This window comes from Bubalus kerabau, chromosome 1 (genome assembly GCF_029407905.1).
Source record: "Bubalus kerabau isolate K-KA32 ecotype Philippines breed swamp buffalo chromosome 1, PCC_UOA_SB_1v2, whole genome shotgun sequence".
NCBI classification, from domain to species: Eukaryota; Metazoa; Chordata; class Mammalia; order Artiodactyla; family Bovidae; genus Bubalus; species Bubalus kerabau.
In genome coordinates, this window is record NC_073624.1 from 151,370,890 (window position 1) to 151,391,558 (window position 20,669).

At 38.4% G+C, this 20,669-nt stretch overlaps 1 protein-coding gene across 9 annotated transcripts in view; it reads right to left on the reverse strand.

Annotated features, from left to right (window-relative positions):
• The window catches only part of ASCC1 (activating signal cointegrator 1 complex subunit 1), a 112,664-nt gene that overhangs the window by 51,878 nt on the left and 40,117 nt on the right, over nucleotides 1-20,669 (reverse strand). For 8 of the 9 annotated variants that reach the window (XR_008698233.1, XM_055535336.1, XM_055535335.1 and 5 more), the window contains exons 6-7: nucleotides 12,980-13,116; nucleotides 1,070-1,189 (exon numbers count right to left, since the gene is read on the reverse strand). Coding sequence is in view for 8 of the 9 variants with exons in the window: in XM_055535336.1 (XP_055391311.1) it covers nucleotides 1,070-1,189; nucleotides 12,980-13,116 (257 nt within the window). In the remaining variant the exon portion in view is untranslated. The remainder of the gene's footprint in view (nucleotides 1-1,069; nucleotides 1,190-12,979; nucleotides 13,117-20,669) is intronic. The other variant, XM_055535354.1, reaches the window with a different exon arrangement.

Below are 20,669 nucleotides of genomic sequence, written 5' to 3' on the forward strand. Positions count from 1 at the left end.
ACTTCATGGAAAACAATTACCAGTATTTTTTTTTTCCAATAACAAAATTCAAGCTTTCAAGTGAAAACAAGAATTTTGGAAAACATGTATCTGCTACCATGAGCTTGACAGCTTCCCATACTTAAGAGATTTTGATGAAATTAGTAGTGATATTCATGTACTTTTTTCTCCAGTTTTCCTGAGATATAATTGACATTCATCCCACACAAAAAAAACTGATTCTGTACCCTTTTTTCTTCCATTAACTCAAAATTCACTTTCATTGGAACTGAAAGAGGAGACAACTGAGATTATTAATTCAAATTGAGATAAGCGAAACTTTACAAGAGACCCTCCAGGAAAGCAATCTGGAGGCCTGCCTAGAGACACAGATTTTCTCTAGAGGATTGTTTGTTCTGTGTGAGCTCTGTTTTATCCTGTCCCAGTGAAAAGGCCACACAAAAACAAACTTCCGATTCAAGATGGGCTCCTCTGCTCACCAAAGGCCCTGCATAGGCTAAAAAATAGCTAACACTGAAAACGGCCTCAGAAATAGCATGGGTTGCAGACGGAGAATCTCTAACAGGGATTGAGGTGTGGTAGTAACAAAAGTTAAAAGCAGCAACCATTTTTAATGTATGATGTTAGCAAGTGCCAAGCACTGATCTAGGAATTTTATATTAATTCCATCTTAATATTCCTATGTAATTTGTGTTACAGTCCTGTTTTGCCCTTTTATTCATTAGATCTGCATTATGTCACTTTTGAAACTACCATCCTAGTATGCCATTCTTCTGCCTCCTATTATCCTAGAAAACATCAAGGAAGCACTGAGTTCCATAAAAACTAGATTGCTACTATCAATATCCACCAACCAAGTAATTTAATAATTACCAAACTAAAAGTCTGATAACTTCTTCCACCAACAAATTCCTCTTGCAAAATATTAACTTACTATTTCAGAATAAGAAATACAATACACTCCTTACAATAATAAGATCTCAAAGAAAAGGAATCAAAACTACCTGAACTTCCAGGAATGCTTTGAGGCACCTCTTGATTAAAACAAAGGAATATTTCAGAAACATACCTGTTGGAGCCATCTTTCATATGGACTTTGGCATAAAGAACATCCACCATGCCAGGATCATCATTCATGTATTCTATCCCTGACATCTCTACTTCCAGGGGTTTGCCCCCTGAAATGTCACTGCAAAGGAAAAAACATTAGATTTTCAAAATTTTTTAAGCTAAGAGGGCTATTACATTTTGAAATATGATAAATATAGAGAGTCAAATATTACAAAAATGAAGTCGTTGGGGTTTTTTTATTTAACTAACATGATTTAACTGTCCTTCTAATTTCAAACTGATACATGTTTAATGAACACAAACTAGAACCACAAGTATTCCTAAAGTCACACCATATCTATCCCAACACCAGTTTATTATTAATAGCATATCTAAGAAATGTCTAATCAAAGGCCAAGTAATGACAGTTCTGACTGACAAAGACATTTACTACACTGCCCACCTCTCCAGCTGTTAGGGAAATTAAAATGGAGGTGGTCTTGTTCAGGCTTCAGATGTAGGGGAGAGGATTCCAACCAACTTCTGACCTTGTCTGGGCCCTGCCTGGACTATGTGCCTGCTTGTGAACACACCAATTGTTACCAGTAAGTCAAGTGGCACTTTAGATAAGAAAGGGAGTGGATCTTGGAATTTTTCAAGCCCCTGGAGGCCTAGCTAACCCCATTGGAGTCTAACAAAATTTGGTGACTCACAAGATGAAACAATCAGCATCGTAAAAGAAAACCACAGCTGCATTTCTGCACACAAACTGATGATGATACCAGTTTGTGGCCTGGGATTATAAATGGGAGCCCCCCCAAACTGCAATTCAAAATCTCGCCCACGGAGTAGATGAATGGCCCAGGGCCCTTTTCCAGTTGAGACTCCAGATTGCTGTTAATGAGGTATTTCCAAGAAGGGTTCAAGTCTGGGTGTAGGTGTCAGCTCAATTTGGTGATGTATACTCTGCATCTTCTCTGTATTGTTTCTATTTCTTTTTTTCCCCAATGACTGTATATTGAAATTAAGTTAAATAATCTTCTATTAGAAGTTAAAATTGTTTGTGTGTAATGAGTGGTTTGTTAATGAATCCTTCAAACCTAAAACAAGGCAAAACATTCGGCAAAATACCAGTTTTTAACCTCATTATTTCTACAAATTGCAAACAGTACTTTATTCATGTAACAACACTGAAGGTGCAAATTGGTAACACATCTTTAAGAGCAAGTTGGCAATATTTGTAAAAAGTCTTCAAGAATAGAAACCCTTTGCCCAAGCAATTCAATTCCTTGCCCAAATAATCATAAATTCAGGCACATATCCAACCACAGCCAATAAAGTTCTTTCAGAAGAATTCCAACAGATAAATGCAGAAGTAAAAACAGAATCAGAATATCACCATTCTGCAACCCCTGATGAAATATTTAATCAGTTTCATTATTTGTACAAAGGATGGAAAGTGGAAGTGTTAGTCACTCAATCATGTCCAACTCTTTGCGACCCCATGGACTGTAGCCCTCCAGACTCCTCTGTCCAGGGGATTTTCCAGTCAGGAATACTGGAATGGGTTGCCATTTCCTTCTCCAGGGTATCTTCCCAAGTCAGGAATCGAACTGAAATCTCCTGCATTGCAAGCAGATTCTTTATCATCTGAGCTACCAGAGAAGCCACCAAGGATGGAGATAAGAAAAATTAAACATATACATTATATACACACACACACACACACACATATATATGCTTGTACATATGTAAAATCTCTGAACTGATACAATACAAAGAAACTGCTAAAATCTGTTGCCTTTAGAGATCAGAGTCCTTGGTGGGATAGCAGTGGGAAGGAAACTCTTCACCACGTATCCTTTGTACTTAAAAATTTTTTGAACCATACAAATGTATTATTCATTAAAAAGTTAAAATAAAAATACATGCAAAAGAAGTCAAATACAAGAAGTATATATACTGCACATACATGAAAAAGAAGCAAAACATAAAAGTATATGTGCTTAATGATCCTATTTATATGATATTAAAGAACAAGCACATTTAATCTATGATAACAGAAATCAGAACAGCAGTTACTTCTGGAAGAAGTGCATTTACTGGAAAAGAGCATGAAGGAACATCCTAGGGTGATGGCAATATTCTACAAGGAGATTTGGGTGAGGTTACACGGATGTACACATTTATTAAAATTTATCAACTACACTTAAGATCCATAAATTTTACTGTAAGTAAAACACCGTAAAGCAAAAATACATATATGAATACAAAAAAGTATGGGCACATATGCTCCAAAGTGCTGATGGCAATTATCTTTAGGTAATAAATACTACAAGGGACATCTTCTTTATCCACAATTTTGGGCTTTTATAAAGCTAGTATGTATTGCTCTTCTGTTAAATAAAACCCACCATCTTGCTTTCTTCACAGAACCCTTAAACAGATTTATACTTCAACTAGTAAATAGCTGTGCCAACCCAAAACCCAGCTAAAACTCAGCTCACCACACAGCCTTCTCCAGGTCCCATGAGGCCAAGGACTCTATTCATATTTTCTACTCCCATATCCCCAGCACCTGGAACAGTGCCTTATATAAAGTGAGTACTTAGTAAATCTCTGATGATATTCCACTATAAATGAAGAAGATGTTCTGGACAATTTTGTGATTATGGACATATGCCTATATTATCATTGAATAAAATGTGGTACTGGCTCAGAGACAACAGGATGTTAGGATTAATCAAAAGATAATTCCAAATAAAGAAAAACGAAAAAGTCTTACTGATATTTAATTGAGGCTCAGGGAGATTCTTTAGGAATCCTGATGATAGACTCCCTTAAAACATTCAGTTTAGTTCAGTTCAGTCGCTCAGTCGTGTCCGACTCTTTGCGACCCCATGAATCGCAGCACGCCAGGCCTCCCTGTCCATCACCAACTCCCAGAGTCCACCCAGACTCACGTCCATAGAGTCAGTGATGCCGTCCAGCCATCTCATCCTCTGTTGTCCCCTTCTCCTCCTGCCCCAAATCCCTCACAGCATCAGAGTCTTTTCCAATGAGTCAACTCTTTGCATGAGGTGGCCAAAGTACTGGAGTTTCAGCTTCAGCATCATTCCTTCCAAAGAAATCCCAGGGCTAATCTCCTTCAGAATGGACTGACTGGATCTCCTTGCAGTCCAAGGGACTCTCAAGAGTCTTCTCCAACACCACAGTTCAAAAGCATCAATTCTTCGGCTCTCAGCCTTCTTCACAGTTCAACTCTCACATCCATACATGACCACAGGAAAAACCACAGCCTTGACTAGACGGACCTTTGTTGGCAAAGTGATGTCTCTGCTTTTGAATATGCTGTCTAGGTTGGACATAACCTTCCTTCCAAGGAGTAAGCGTCTTTTAATTTCATGGCTGCAGTCACCATCTGCAGGGATTCTGGAGCCCCCAAAAATAAAGTCTGACACCGTTTCCACTGTTTCCCCATCTATTTCCCATGAAGTTATGGGACCGGATGCCATGATCTTCGTTTTCTGAATGTTGAGCTTTAAGCCAACTTTTTCACTCTCCACTTTCACTTTCATCAAGAGGCTTTTTAGTTCCTCTTCACTTTCTACCATAAGGGTGGTGTCATCTGCATATCTGAGGTGATTGATATTTCTCCCGGCAATCTTGATTCCAGCTTGTGTTTCTTCCAGCCCAGCGTTTCTCATGATGTACTCTGCATATAAGTTAAATAAGCAGGGTGACAATATTCAGCCTTGACATACTCCTTTTCCTATTTGGAACCAGTCTGTTGTTCCATGTCCAGTTCTAACTGTTGCTTCCTGACCTGCATATAGGTTTCTCAAGAGGCAGGTCAGGTGGTCTGGTACTCCCATCTCTTTCAGAATTTTCCACAGTTTATTGTGATCCACACAGTCAAAGGCTTTGGCAGAGTCAATAAAGCAGAAATAGATGTTTTTCTGGAACTCTCTTGCTTTTTCGATGATCCAGCAGATGTTGGCAATTTGATCTCTGGTTCCTCTGCCTTTTCTAAAACCAGCTTGAACATCAGGAAGTTCAAGGTTCACATATTGCTGAAGCCTGGCTTGGAGAATTTTGAGCATTACTTTACTAGCGCGTGAGATGAGTGCAATTGTGCGGTAGTTTGAGCATTCTTTGGCATTGCCTTTCTTTGGGATTGGAATGAAAACTGACCTTTTCCAGTCCTGTGGCCACTGCTGAGGCTGGCATATTGAGTGCATTGAGTGCAGCACTTACACAGCCTCATCTTTCAGGGTTTGAAATAGCTCAACTGGAATTCCATCACCTCCACTAGGTTTGTTCATAGTGATGCTTTCTAAGGCCCACTTGACTTCACATTCCAGGATGTCTGGCTCTAAGCTTTAAGCTTTAAGTCACTGGCTCTAGGTCAGTGATCACACCATCATGATTATCTGGGTCATGAAGATCTTTTTTGTACAGTTCTTCTGTGTATTCTTGCCACCTCTTCTTGATATCTTCTGCTTCTGTTAGGTCCATATCATTTCTGTCCTTTATCGAGCCCATCTTTGCATGAAATGTTCCCTTGGTATCTCTAATTTTCTTGAAGAGATCTCTAGTCTTTCCCATTCTGTTGTTTTCCTCTTAAAACATTAAGGCCATTATTATTTCACAAGACCAGAATTTTTCTAAGAAACTAAATAACCCAACTATTTCAGGCAGTCACTTGAATGAAAAAATAACAGCCTCAATCATCTCTATAACCACCTCCAGTAAGTGGGATATTCGAAAACACAAGCCGAACTCCGAAATATCACCTGACTGAAGACTTTAGCTTCAATCAGCAATACAGGGTATCTTCAGTCCTAGTAATAGCCAAAGAATTCAATATGAAAGACTGCCATTCAATCCATTCTAGTGCAGTCAACAAAAATGCTTTCAGGAAAAAAAAAAAAAGTTTAATACTAAGTATACACTCCTCTACATTTTTTTCAGCTCCAACTCTGCATTGTTATACCACCAGAAAGCACCATACCATTGGTTTAGTTTCCCACTATAAAACTTGTACCAGGTTATACTTAATGTTACACACTCAATTTCATGTCACACCCACGTGAACAATGTTTTTTTTATCTTCTGCAAAACTCCCGTTAAAGACACTGCTCATCATCATTCTTGGGTTCTTTATGCTAAGATTTACACAAATTTTTCTTGGACTGAGAGGCAGAAAAGGATTCTCTCCCTTAAAATTATTATGCTTCTTTTTATCAGACAAGAACTTTAATAACTGGTGTGTTCCTTTTTAGAATTTAGTTCAAGTACACTGACCCTTGAAAACAGCACTAAATTTTAATGTTCTAGCACAATTATTATCTAACCTCAGTTTCTAGATAGAATTTTCTTCCCATTCCATCTTTATGGTTTCTAATCTGTCTTAACATTTCTTTTGTATATACGCCCTCACTCTAAATGACCTCAAGCTCTCGGAATTAGATGGGGCACCAAAAACAAAACACTGAAACAGGATCCAAAGTCTGCCTTACCAGCGGAAACAGAAACTCTTTCAACATATCTCTAGGATTTATCGAGAGATAGAATTAAAGAGCAGTAAAGAAAAACGCTGATAAATGCTCTTTGTCCTGGTGACCAAACTATTCCAGCTGGGACACCAGTGAGCACACTTTACAACGGAAACATATCCAAGGCAATAATTAGGAACATTTGCCCTTGGGTATTTTCCCTTCCCTTCTCTCCTCATTCTTCTCCCTTTTTAACTTATTTGGTTTTACTTCAGGCCTACTGGGAACACTCAGGTATGAGTTGAGTGATACGGGAGCTAAGGAAGAGCTGCATATTTGTCAGACTATATACTCAGAACCACTGCACTGTTTGTTTCATATCTCACAAAGAAAAGTCACAAGGGACACATTTGAGTATTAGTACTTACTGAACACTGTGAATAATTCATCTGAAATCTACACAGCTACATGAGCCTTAAGCTTAAGAACTGAAATCAAAATTCTATTTCTGGTCAAGTAACATCCCTTAAACTCAATCACCACCAAATTTGAAACAAATGTTCAACCAACCACCCATTTCTTTAGAATATTTATATATCACCACAGTTTTAATTAGATTCCAATACAGCCACATTTATTTAATATCTCAATTTAAAAAGCCATCAAATTAAGCTACAGCATGTTATACGAAAAATTGAAGGCAGAAGGGGACAACAGAGGACCAGATGGTTAGATGGCATCACTGACTCAATGGACATGAGTTTGAGCAAGCTCCGGGAGATGGTGAAGGACAGGGAAGCCTGGTGTGCTTCGGTCCATGGGGTCACAAAGAGTAGGACATGACTGAGTGACTGAACAACCACAAATTCATTCCCAATGTTTTCCATTTTTATATTTTAATTTGAAATCTTTATATCATAAAAGGCTTGGGTTAGAAATGCCATTATTTACTGACATTTTTTCAAAGCATACCAAGTACAAAGATTGAGATCAAAGATCAACAATAGTGAAGAAAAAGAAGGCAGATGATGCAATTCCCACCAGGGCTTTATTAGAAGTACTTGGGCTTCCCTGGTGGCTCAGACAGTAAAGCATCTGTCTGCAATGCAGGAGACCAGGGTTCCATCCCTCGGTCAGGAAGATCCCCTGGAGAAGGAAATGGCAGCCCACTTCAGTACTCTTGCCTGGAAAATCCCATGGACGGAAAAGCCTGGTAGGCTACAGTCGTCCATGGGGTTGCAAAGAGTTGGACATGACTGAGTGACTTCACTTTCACTTTTCTTTCTTTTAGGAAAATCAGGCATATTGAGACAAACAACCAATACTGATTATCATCCCTCTAGCCGATCAGGTAAATTAATTTTGCACTATATACTTTTTAAACAAGTGTATGTGACAGAGAAGGTGAGAGAAGGCAGCTGGAAAGGCTTGCTTTACTTGTTGGTTTCAAATCTTTCCAGCTTTTTGAAAAGAGCATCTTCAAAAAATTTTTGCCTGCACTGCAGATTTTTGGCAGGGTAATGTGTCCTATTTCAAAAGCTTTGCTGAATTTGAAAAACTACAATTACTGTTTTCATCCTGTCATGTCAAAAATTCTTAGTAACTATTAAGGACACTCTTCATTCCCTATGCACACCAACCCTGACATGCTTAAAGGGTTCAGATTTGGCATTTAGTCACAAAAGGCACCAACAGACATAAAAGAGAAGAACTCAGCTAAATCCTCACATAGCTCAGGATAAAGCTTCCATGATTAAAATTCTGTGACCTGATTTTCATAAAGTAAAAAAACAAATACTTCTTTAAACAAATATTTTATCTGCCTTTAATTTTTTTCTTCACAGGATTATCCTAATGGCAGCCAAAAAATGCAGCTGCTTCCAGTTCTGTTTAACAAAAAGCAATCTGGGAAGTTAAAGTATCAGAAGTATTTTATCTTAAACAAGGTAAAATGGCTCTGCTTCATAAAGTAAAGCATAAAGTTTTATTTTATGCAAGGAAAACTATAAATATCTAAGTACAAACATCAAGTTATTTTGAATTTTAGGTAAGATAAGAGAGAAAATAGTTATTTCCATCACTAAGCAAACAACAAGACAAAGTATTCCTTGCTGTTTGATATTCAGAAAGAACAGGTAGCTGCAAACCTGATCAGCTTATGATTTTGTTCAAGAAAAATATTTTGTCTTCAAAATAATTAATGGAAAAAATGAGAACTGGCTGACAGATAAGTCTCTTTATTACAGTTTCATATACAACATCAGTTCAGTTCAGTGGCTCAGTCGTTTCTGAATCTTTGCAACCCCATACACTGTAGCACGCAAGACGTCCCTGTCCATTGCCAACTTCCTGAGTTCACTCAAACTCATGTCCATTGAGTCAGTGATGCCATCCAGCTATCTCATCCTCTGTCATGTCCTTCTCCTCCCGCCTTCAATCTTTCCCAGCATCAGGGTCTTTTCAAATGAGTCAGTTCTTCGCATCAGGTGGCCAAAGTACTGGAGTTTCAGCTTCAGCATCAGTCCTTCCAACGAATATTCAGGACTGATTTCCTTTAGGATGGACTGGTTGGATCTCCTTATATATACAACATAACTATAGAAAAATCTTAAAACATTTTACCTTGTTTTACCCAATGAATAGGTAGCCCATTTCTACAAGATCATGTCAGAATAGGATGGGACCTGTATTTTATGATTTCTGTTCGTTTCCAAGGCAAACCATTCAATTTCATGGTAATCCAAGCCTATGCTCCAACCAGTAAAGCTGAAGAAGCTGAAGTTGAACGGTTCTATGAAGACCTACAAGACCTTTTAGAACTAACATCCAAAAAAGATGTCCTTTTCATTATAGGGGACTGGAATGCAAAAGTAGGAAGTCAAGAAACACCTGGAGTAACAGGCAAATTTGGGCTTGGAGTATGGAATGAAGCAGGGCAAAGGCTAATAGAGTTTTGCCAAGAGAACACACTTCTCATAGCAAACACCCTCTTCCAACAACACAAGAGAAGACTCTACACATGGACATCACAAGATGGTCAACACGGAAATCAGTCTGATTATATTCTTTGCAGCCAAAGATGGAGAAGCTCTATACAGTCAACAAAAACAAGACCAGGAGTTGACTGTGGCCCAGATCATGAACTCCTTACTGCCAAATTCAGACATAAATTGAAGAAAGTAGGGAAAACCACTAGACCGTTCAGGTATGACCTAAATCAAATCCCTTATGATTATACAGAGGAAGTGAGAAATAGATTTAAGGGACTAGATCTGATAAAGTGCCTGATGAACTATGGACGGAGGAGACAGGGATCAAGACCATCCCCATGGAAAAGAAATGCAAAAAAGCAAAATGGCTGTCTGAGGAAGCCTTACGAATAGCTGTGAAAAGAAGGGAAGTGAAAAGCAAAGGAAAAAAGGAAAGATATAAGCATTTGAATGCAGAGTTCCAAAGAATAGCAAGGAGAGATAAGAAAGCCTTCCTCAGCGATCAATGCAAAGAAATAGAGGAAAACAACAGAATGGGAAAGACTAGTGATCTCTTCAAGAAAATTAGAGATACCAAGGGAACATTTCATGCAAAGATGGGCTCAATAAAGGACAGAAATGGGATGGACCTAACAGAAGCAGAAGACATTAAGAAGAGGTGGCAAGAATACACAGAAGAACTGTACAAAAAAGATCTTCACGACCCAGATAAGCACGATGGTGTGATCACTCACCTAGAGCCAGACATCCTGGAATGTGAAGTCAAGTGGGCCTTAGAAAGCATCACTACGAACAAAGTTAGTGGAGGTGATGGAATTCCAGTTGAGCTATTTCAAATTCTGAAAGATGATGCTGTGAAAGTGCCGCACTCAATATGCCAGCCAATTTGGAAAACTCAGCAGTGGCCACAGGACTGGAAAAGGTCAGTTTTCATTCCAATCCCAAAGAAAGGCAATGCCAAAGAATGCTCAAACTACCGCACAATTGCACTCATCTCACACGCTAGTAAAGTAATGCTCAAAATTCTCCAAGCCAGGCTTCTACAGTACGTGAACCGTGAACTTCCAGATGTTCAAGCTGGTTTTAGAAAAGGCAGAGGAACCAGAGATCAAACTGCCAACATCCGCTGGATCATCGAAAAAGCAAGAGAGTTCCAGAAAAACATCTATTTCTGCTTTATTGACTCTGCCAAAGCCTTTGACTGTGTGGATCACAATAAACTGTGGAAAATTCTGAAAGAGATGGGAGTACCAGACCACCTGACCTGCCTCTTGAGAAACCTATATGCAGGTCAGGAAGCAACAGTTAGAACTGGACATGGAACAATAGACTGGTTCCAAATAGGAAAAGGAGTCCGTCAAGGCTGAATATTGTCACCCTGCTTATTTAACTTATATGCAGAGTACATCATGAGAAATGCTGGGCTGGAAGAAACACAAGCTGGAATCAAGACTGCTGGGAGAAATATCAATCACCTCAGATATGCAGATGACACCACCCTTATGGTAGAAAGTAAAGAGGAACTGAAGAGCTTCTTGATGAAAGTTAAAGAGGAGAGTGAAAATGTTGGCTTAAAGCTCAACGTTCAGAAAACTAAGATCATGGCATCTGGTCCCATCACTTCATGGGAAATAGATGGGGAAACAGTGGAAACGGTGTCAGACTTTATTTTTGGGGGTTCCAGAATCCCTGCAGATGGTGACTGCAGCCATGAAATTAAAAGACGCTTACTCCTTGGAAGGAAAGTTATGACCAACCTAGATAGCATATTCAAAAGCAGAGACATTACTTTGCCAACAAAGGTCCGTCTAGTCAAGGCTGTGGTTTTTCCACTGGTCACGTATGGATGTGAGAGTTGGACAGTGAAGAAAGCTGAGTGCCGAAGAATTGATGCTTTTGAACTGTGGTGTTGGAGAAGACTCTTGAGAGTCCCTTGGACTGCAAGGAGGTCCAATCAGTCCATTCTGAAGGAGATCAGCTCTGGGATTTCTTTGGAAGGAATGATGCTAAAGCTGAAACTCCAGTACTTTGGCCACCTCATGAGAAGAATTGACTCATTGGAAAAGACTGATGCTGGGAGGGATTGGGGGCAGGAGGAGAAGGGGACGACAGAGGATGAGATGGCTGGATGGTATCACCAACTCGATGGACATGAGTTTGAGTAGACTCCGGGAGTTGGTAGTGGACAGGGAGGCCTGGCGTGCTGCAATTCATGGTGTCACAAAGAGTCGGACACGACTGAGCGACTGAACTGAACTGAACTGTATATTATAACTGCATAAAAATAAAATTATTCAAGTGAGTCAATTTTCAAATTGCTCTTGTTCTGCATCAATCTTATGCGAAAAGAGTAAAGGATGGGGTCAGTGGGGAGAGATGATCCTTTGAAACAGAGCTGTTAGGTCAGATGTACATACAAGTTAAAATATTACAGTAAAAAAGAATAAGAAGTCAGCCATCAGCTCAGCAATGTTCTCCCTGTCCAGAATGCTTGGATAGTTTTTGGTATCCTTATTGACTCAAACAAAATTACCTGAATTTGAAAAAAAAAGAAAAAGTCTGCTGCATTTCTGACATACAATGAAGACTCTCCTAGGGAATCATCTTATAATGTCTAAGTAACAGTGGTAAACACAGTAAGAGCCCTCCAAAGATGCCCGTGTTCTACTCTTTGGATTTATAAATACACTAGTTCAAAGACAGCAAAGACGGTTTTGCAGATGTGATTAAGGCTAAGGAGTTTGAGGTGGGGAGATTTTTCTGCATTACCTGCGAGGGTTCAATTAAATCACACGCATCCTTAAAAGCAGACAACCTGTCCCTGCTATGGCCAGAGAGAGAGATGTGACAACAGATGGAGGGTCAAACAGATGCAATGTTGTTAAGTGTTGAAGAAGGAGGAAGAAGGCTACTAGCCAAGGAATGTGGGGGCCTCTAAAAACAGGACTTCAAAAGCAAGCAGATTCTCCCCTGGAGCCTCCAGAAAGGAACACAACCCTGACAGTAACTTGATAATAGCTCAGTGAATACTGTATCAGACTTCTGCCCCACAGAACTATAGGATTATAAATTTGTGTTTTTTTAAGATACCAATCTTGCAGTAATATATTACAGCAGCACAGAAAACTAATACACTCATACAGATAATGAAGAGAATTTCCTTTTTGACAAAGGAATGGGATGTCCTGTTAAAGAATAAAAACTACTTAGTGAATTAGCAAAATTTAAGGTAGAGCCTTTCCATACAAATTTGTAAATATATGCTTTAAATCCACTTTAAACCTTTCACACAAGAAACCCAATGTTAAGTGTTACAAATGGGTCAGTAAACAAATCTTGTTCCAAAGTCACCCAGCTCCCTAAGCCAAAAACAAGTCTGTGATACCAGAAAAAAAGGCCAGTACAGGGCAACCACCCTCCCCACTCCTCTGGATTACTCACTCAATGAATTCCTCTTTACACTGCTGTAGCATCTCACATGTCTGCTGGATCTCTTGCTCACTCAAAAGCACCAACATCCCAATAGTTAGGTGAAGCTTTTTAGGATTCTGGAAAATGCTGCTATCAACCCCATGATCCTGTTATCAAAGGGAGAAAAACAAGAAACTCAGCCCATACAAAACTAAATGGCAGCACAGAACTGAGCAGAAAGAAATAAACTCACACACCCAAGACCAAATGACTTTTCAACCAGGGTGCCAGGACAATTTAGTGGGGAAAGAAGAGTCTCTTCAACAAATGATATTGGGACAACTGAATACCTACATGCAAAAGAATGAAGTTGAACCCATACCTCATACTATATATAAAACCTATATCAAAATGGATCAATGATATAGGAGCCAAAAACCATATAATCACAAAACTCCTGCTGCTGCTGCTAAGTCGCTTCAGTCGTGTTCAGTCGCAACTCTGTGCGACCCCAGAGACGGCAGCCCACCAGGCTCCCCCGTCCCTGGGATTCTCCAGGCAAGAACATTGGAGTGGGTTGCCATTTCCTTCCCCAATGTGTGGAAGTGAAGTCGCTCAGTCGTGTCCAACTCCTAGAGACCCCATGGACTGCAGCCTACCAGGCTACTCCGTCCATGGAATTTTCCAGGCAAGAGTACTGGAGTGGGGTGCCATTGCCTTCTCCGCACACAACTCCTAGAAGACAGGAAAATCTTCAAGACCCCTTGGATTTGGCAACAGATTCTTAGATATGACGCCAGAAGTATGGCAACAAAAGAAAAATTAGGTAAATCAAACTTCACACTTTAAAACTTTTGTGTATCAAAGGACTATCAAGAAAGTAAAAAAGACAACCTAAAGAATGGGAGAAATATTTGTAAACTATATACCTGATAAGGGTCATACAGTCAGTATGCATAATATATAAAGAAGACTCACATAGCTCAACAACTAAAAGACAACTCAATTTAAAAAACACAAAAGGACTTGAGTAGACATTTCTCCAAAGAAGAAATACAAATGGCTAACGACTACATGAAGATGTTCAGTGTCTTCAGCCATTAAGGGAAATGCAAGTCAAAACCACAATGAGGTGCCATTTCACGCCCATCATGCTGGTTATAATCGAAAGAGTGGAAAACAACAAGTGCTGGCAAGGATGTGTTTCAAGGGTATGGATTCCCTTCAGGGGTGATAAAAACATTTGAAATATTACAGAATTCGTAGTTGTACAATACTGCTAATGTACAAAATGCCACTGAATCATTCATTTTAAAATGGTTAATTTTATGTTAAATGAATTTCACTTCAATAAAGTAGTATTTTTTAAAAAATGAACTGGTAGCCTGACAAAATGGTATGCCCAGGAAAAACAGAATGCTACCTAATTATAGATTCTAATAATCTTTTGTTCCTCATCGGCTTTTAATTAGTTCAGAGCAACTGGGCCTCTTATGGCCTTACCCAAAGATAATATACTCTTTATAAAAGACAGTTTTTATCTTAGCAGACACTGCAGTATTTATAGGTAAAATATTGTGTTAAGAACAAACTGTCCCCAAGCAAAGACAGATGAAAAATGAATTCAGAGAAATATCTACACACTGGAGTTGCCACATCAAATATGGTCATCTTTTTCTGGCATCATCATTCCTTGCACTTAAAACTTTTGTCTCTGAAAGCAGAAAAAGTAAATATATTTATGAACCCCACTGCCACTTTTGAAAAGACGAAAAATTCACTTAGCATACAACTAACCATTTTAGGATGACAAGTGAGTTGTATTTCGTGTATTCACAATGTTGTACATGCCAGCTCTCTTTAGTTTCAAAACTTTTTCAGCACCCCATAAAAACACTTCATACTTATTAAATAATCACTCTATTATTTCTCATTGCTTATCCTCTGGTAACCTCCAGTTTGCTTTTTATCTCTTTGGAGTTTGGTACTCTGGACATGGGAAATAAAATAAATCATACTACATACAACCTTTGCGTCTGGCTTCTTTCACTTAGCATGCTTTCAAACTTTATTTAAGCTGAAGCACATATCAGTACTTCATTCCTTTTAATGGCTGAATAATATTCCAGTGTATGCATAGAAAACAATTTGATTATCCATTTAACTCTTGATGGCCATTAGGGTTGATTCCATCTTTGGGCTAGTATTATGAATCAGTCAGTCAATTCAGTCAGTTCAGTGGCTCAGTCGTGTCCGACTCTTTGTGACTCTTATTTAATCTACCTAGAGGGTTACAAATTTTAATTTTTTCAAAGGATCAATTTTTATTAATTTTGTTTTTTTCTTTTGCATTATTTCTTCTCATATCTTTATTATTTCCTTCCTTCTACTTATTTTTCAGTATGCATACTCTGCTTTTCTTTTATTAGTTTCTTAGCATGGAACTTTACCTATCTTTTCTAAGATAATCTTTGGAGGCTATAAATTTCATTCTAAACACTGCTTTATCTATATCCCATAAAGTTTGATATGTTGTATTTTCATCATCATTCTGTTTGAAATATTTTATGATTTTCTGCATGATTTCTGTGGTGGATTACATATTATTTAAAGATAGGTTGTTTTTCATTTCCAAATATTTTATTTTTCTAGATATACTCGTTTTTTATTTCTTATTTAATTCTTTTGTGGTCAGAATACACACTGAATAAAATTTCAATTCACTAAAATGGACTGAGAACTTGTTTTATGATCCAGAATTTGGTCAGTTTTTTTTTTTTTTTTTTGATGCATGTTTCACATACATTGGAAAAATGTGCATTCTTTTGAATGTAATGTTACAAAAATGTCAGGTCAAAGTGGGTTGATAGTGTTCAGATCTTGTATGTCCTAACTGATTTTTTTGTCTAGTTGCTCTTAGTAAGACTAAAATGTTAAAATCTCCAAATACGACATGTGAATTTTTCTGTTTTTCTCTTTAAATGGTGTCAGTCTTTACTTCATGAATTTTGAGCTCTGGTATTAAGTATGTAAATATTTAATGATTATGATTATTGTGTTTTCCTGATGAATTAGCCATTTTATCATTATGAAATATTTCCCCTTTATGTTTAGTAATATATCTTTTCTTGAAGTCTATTTTGTCTGGTATTGATTTTAATTACTCTAGCTCTTTGGGTGGGCTTCCCTGGTAGCTCAGCTGGTAAAGAATCTGCCTGCAATGCTGGGGACCCCAGTTCAATTTCTGGGTCGGGAAGATCCCCTGGAGAAGGGGTAGGCTACCCACTGCAGTATTCTTGGGCTTCCCTGGTAGCTCAGATGATAAAGAATCTGCCTCCAATGCGGGAGACCTGGGTTCAATCCCTGGGTTGAGAAAATTTTCTGGAGGAGGGTATGGCAACCCTCTCTAGTATTCTTGCCTGAAGAATCCCCATGGACAGAGGAGCCTAGTAGGCTCCAGTCCATGGGGTCGCAAAGAGTAGGACACAACTGAGTGACTAAGCACAGCGCAGCACAGCACAGATCTTTGGGCCGTTATTCTTTGCATGGTTTGTCCTCCTCTATTCTTTTTGTGTTAAACCTGTCCACGTATTTAAGGTTCATCTCTTCTAGACACAGAGTTGGGTCTAGTGGCCTTTTCAGTTCAGTTCAGTTGCTCAGTTGTGTCCAACTCTTTGCGACCCCATGAATCGCAGCACGCCAGGCCTCCCTGTCCATCACCAACTCCCAGAGTTCACTCAGACTCACGTCCATCGAGTCAGTGATGCCGTCCAGCCATCTCATCCTCTGTTGTCCCCTTCTCCTCCTGCCCCCAATGCCCCCCAGCATCAGAGTCCTTTCCAATGAGTCAACTCTTCACATGAGGTGGCCAAAGTACTGGAGTTTCAGCTTCAGCATCATTCCCTCCAAAGAAATCCCAGGGCTGATCTCCTTCAGAATGCACTGGTTGGACCTCCTTGCAGTCCAAGGGACTCTCAGGAGTCTTTTCCAACACCACAGTTCAGAAGCATCAATTCTTCGGCGCTCAGCTTTCTTCACAGTCCAACTCTCACATCCATACATGACCAGTGGAAAAACCATAGCCTTGACTAGATGGACCTTTGTTGGCAAAGTAATGTCTCTGCTTTTGAATATGCTATCTAGGTTGGTCATAACTTTTCTTCCAAGGAGTAAACGTCTTTTAATTTCATGAATAATGCTGCTTTAAAAAACATTTGTGATCACTGATGAACATAGATGCAAAAGTCCTTAACAAAATTCTAGCAAACAGAATCCAACAACACATTAAAAAGATCATACATCATGACCCAGTGGGCTTTATCACAGGGATGCAAGGATTCTTCAATATCTTCAAATCAATCAATGTAATACATCACATTAACAAATTGAAAAATAAAAACTCTATTATTATCTCAATAGATGCAGAGAAAGCCTTTGACAAAATTCAACATTCATTTATGACAAAAACCCTCCAGAAAGCAGGAATAGAAGGAACATACCTCAACATAATAAAAGCTATATATGACAAACCCACAGCAAACATTATCCTCAATGGTGAAAAATTGAAAGCATTTCCCCTAAAGTCAGGAATAATACAAGGGTGCCCACTCTCACCACTACTATTCAACATAGTTTTGGAAGTTTTGGCCACAGCAATCAGAGCAGAAAAAGAAATAAAAGGAATCCAAATTGGAAAAGAAGTAAAACTCTCACTGTTTGCAGATGACATTATCCTCTACATAGAAAACCCTAAAGACCCCACCAGAAAATTACTAGAGTTAATCAATGAATATAGTAAAGTTGCAGGATATAAAATCAACACACAGAAATCCCTTGCATTCCTATACACTAATAATGAGAAAATAGAGAAATTAAGGAAACAATTCCATTCACCATTGCAACGAAAAGAATAAAATACTTAGGAATGTATCTACCTAAAGAAACTAAAGACCTATATAAAGAAAACTATAAAACACTGGAGAAAGAAATCAAAGAGGACACTAATAGATAAGAGAAATATACCATGGTCATGGATCGGAAGAATCAATATAGTGAAAATGAGTATACTACCCAAAGAAATCTATAGATTCAATGGAATCCCTATATCAAGCTACCAATGGTATTTTTCACAGAGCTAGAACAAATAATTTCACAATTTGTATGGAAATACAAAAAACCTCAAATAGCCAAAGCAATCTTGAGAAAGAAGAATGGAACTGGAGGAATCAACCTGACTTCAGGCTCTACTACAAAGCCATAGTCATCAAGACAGTATGGTACCGGCACAAAGAAATATAGATCAATGGAATAAAATAGAAAGCCCAGAGATAAATCCACACACCTATGGACACCTTATCTTTGACAAAGGAGGCAAGAATATATAATGGAGAAAAGACAATCTCTTTAACAAGTGGTGCTGGGGAAACTGGTCAACCACTTGTAAAAGCATGAAACTAGAACACTTTCTAACTCCATACACAAAAATAAACTCAAAATGGATTACATATCTAAACGTAAGACCAGTAACTATAAAACTCCTAGAGGAGAACATAGGCAAAACACTCTCTGACATAAATCACAGCAGGATCCTCTATGACCCACCTCCCAGAATATTGGAAATAAAAGCAAAAATAAACAAATGGGACATAATTAAAATTAAAAGCTTCTGCACAACAAAGGAAACTATAAACAAGGTGAAAAGACAGTCTTCAGAATGGGAGAAAATAATAGCAAATGAAGCAACTGACAAATCTCAAAAATATACAAGCAACTCCTGCAGCTCAATTCCAGAAAAATAAACCCAATAAAAAAAAATGGGCCAAAGAACTAAACAGACATTTCTCCAAAGAAGACACACAGATGGCTAACAAACACATGAAAAGATGTTCAACATCACTCATTATCAGAGAAATGCAAATCAAAACCATAATGAGGTACCATTTCACGCCAGTCAGGATGGCTGCGATCCAAAAGTCTATAAGCAATAAATGCTGGAGAGGGTGTGGAGAAAAGGGAACTCTCTTACACTGTTGGTGGGAATGCAAACTAGTACAGTCACTCTGGAGAACAGTGTGGAGATTCCTTAAAAAACTGGAAATAGAACTACCAAAATGACCCAGCAATCCCACTGCTGGGCATAAACACCAAGGAAACCAGAATGAAAGAGACACGTGTACCCCAATGTTCATCACAGCACTGTTTATAATAGCCAGGACATGGAAGCAACTTAGGTGTCCATCAGCAGACGAATGGATAAGAAAGCTATGGTACATATACACAATGGAGTATTACTCAGCCATTAAAAAGAATACATTTGAATCAGTTCTAATGAGGTGGATGAAACTGGAGCCTGTTATACAGAGTGAAGTGAGCCAGAAAGAAAAACACCAATACAGTATAATAACGCATATATATGGAATTTAGAAAGATGGTAACGATAACCCTGTATGTGAGATAGCAAAAGAGACACAGATGTATAGAACAGTCTTTTGGACTCTGTGGGAGAGGGCGAGGGTGGGATGATTTGGGAGAATGGCATTGAAACATGTATATTATCATATGTGAAACGAATCGCCAATCCAGGTTCGATGCATGATACAGGATGCTCGGGGCTGGTGCACTGGGATGACCCAGGGGGATGGGATGGGGAAGGAGCTGGGAGGGGGGGTTCAGGATGGGGAACACATGTACACCCGTGGTGGATTCATGTCAATGTATGGCAAAACCAATACAATATTGTAAAGTAATTAGCCTCCAATTAAAATAAATAAATTTATATTAAAAAAAAACATTTGTGTAGAAGTTTCATGTTGACATACATTTTAATTCTTTGGGATATACACTAAGGAGTGGAATTGCTGGGTCCTATGGTAACTCTATGTTTAACTTATTGAGGAATTACCAAACTGTTTACCACAGGAACTGAACAATTTTACATTCCAAGTAGCAACGTATGAGGGTTCCTATTTCTCTACACCTTCACCAATATTTAATATTTTCTTTTTTAAATTTCCTTTTTAAATTTATAATTTAAATTATAGCCATCCTAGTAGGTATAAAATGGTATTGCATCTACTATGAGGTGGTTTTGATCTGCTTTTCACTATTGACCAATGATGCTGAACATCTTCTTATGTCCCTGTTGGACATTTGTACATCTCCTTTGCCCATTTTCTGTCTTTTTATTGTTGAGTTATATATAAGGATTCTTTATATATTCTGATACTAGTCCCCTATTAAATCATGAATCCCTTTTGAAGGTAATTAGATGTCAACTTTCATTAAACTCATTTTGCAAATGAAGTCAAGAAAAAAAAGTTGAGCATCTTCTCCTCTAACAGGAACAAACAGGAATTCTACCTCTGAATTTCAAGTTCTTATCCCATAATCTGATCTCTGTGCTAGTAAGTCAGCCTAAAGGCAGAAGAATGTATTTATCAAATGCAGATAGTCTTATATTCCAATTCTTGGTTTGCATAAGACTAATTTTGCCTTGGCAAGAGGAATTAATAGAGTATTCATTTTCTAAGTGTTAACAGAGCTTGACCTATTTTTACATCTGATGAAGAGTTTTATGATTCTACACATCAACTCAAATTGCCTCATTTAATGAAAGTGATTTTAAGGAATAATCAACTTTAAAAGTGTCGAGGAAGACTAAGCGCAATGCTTATCAAACCCTAGCTGCTGTAACTCATGGCAGAAGCTGTCATTTTAGAAA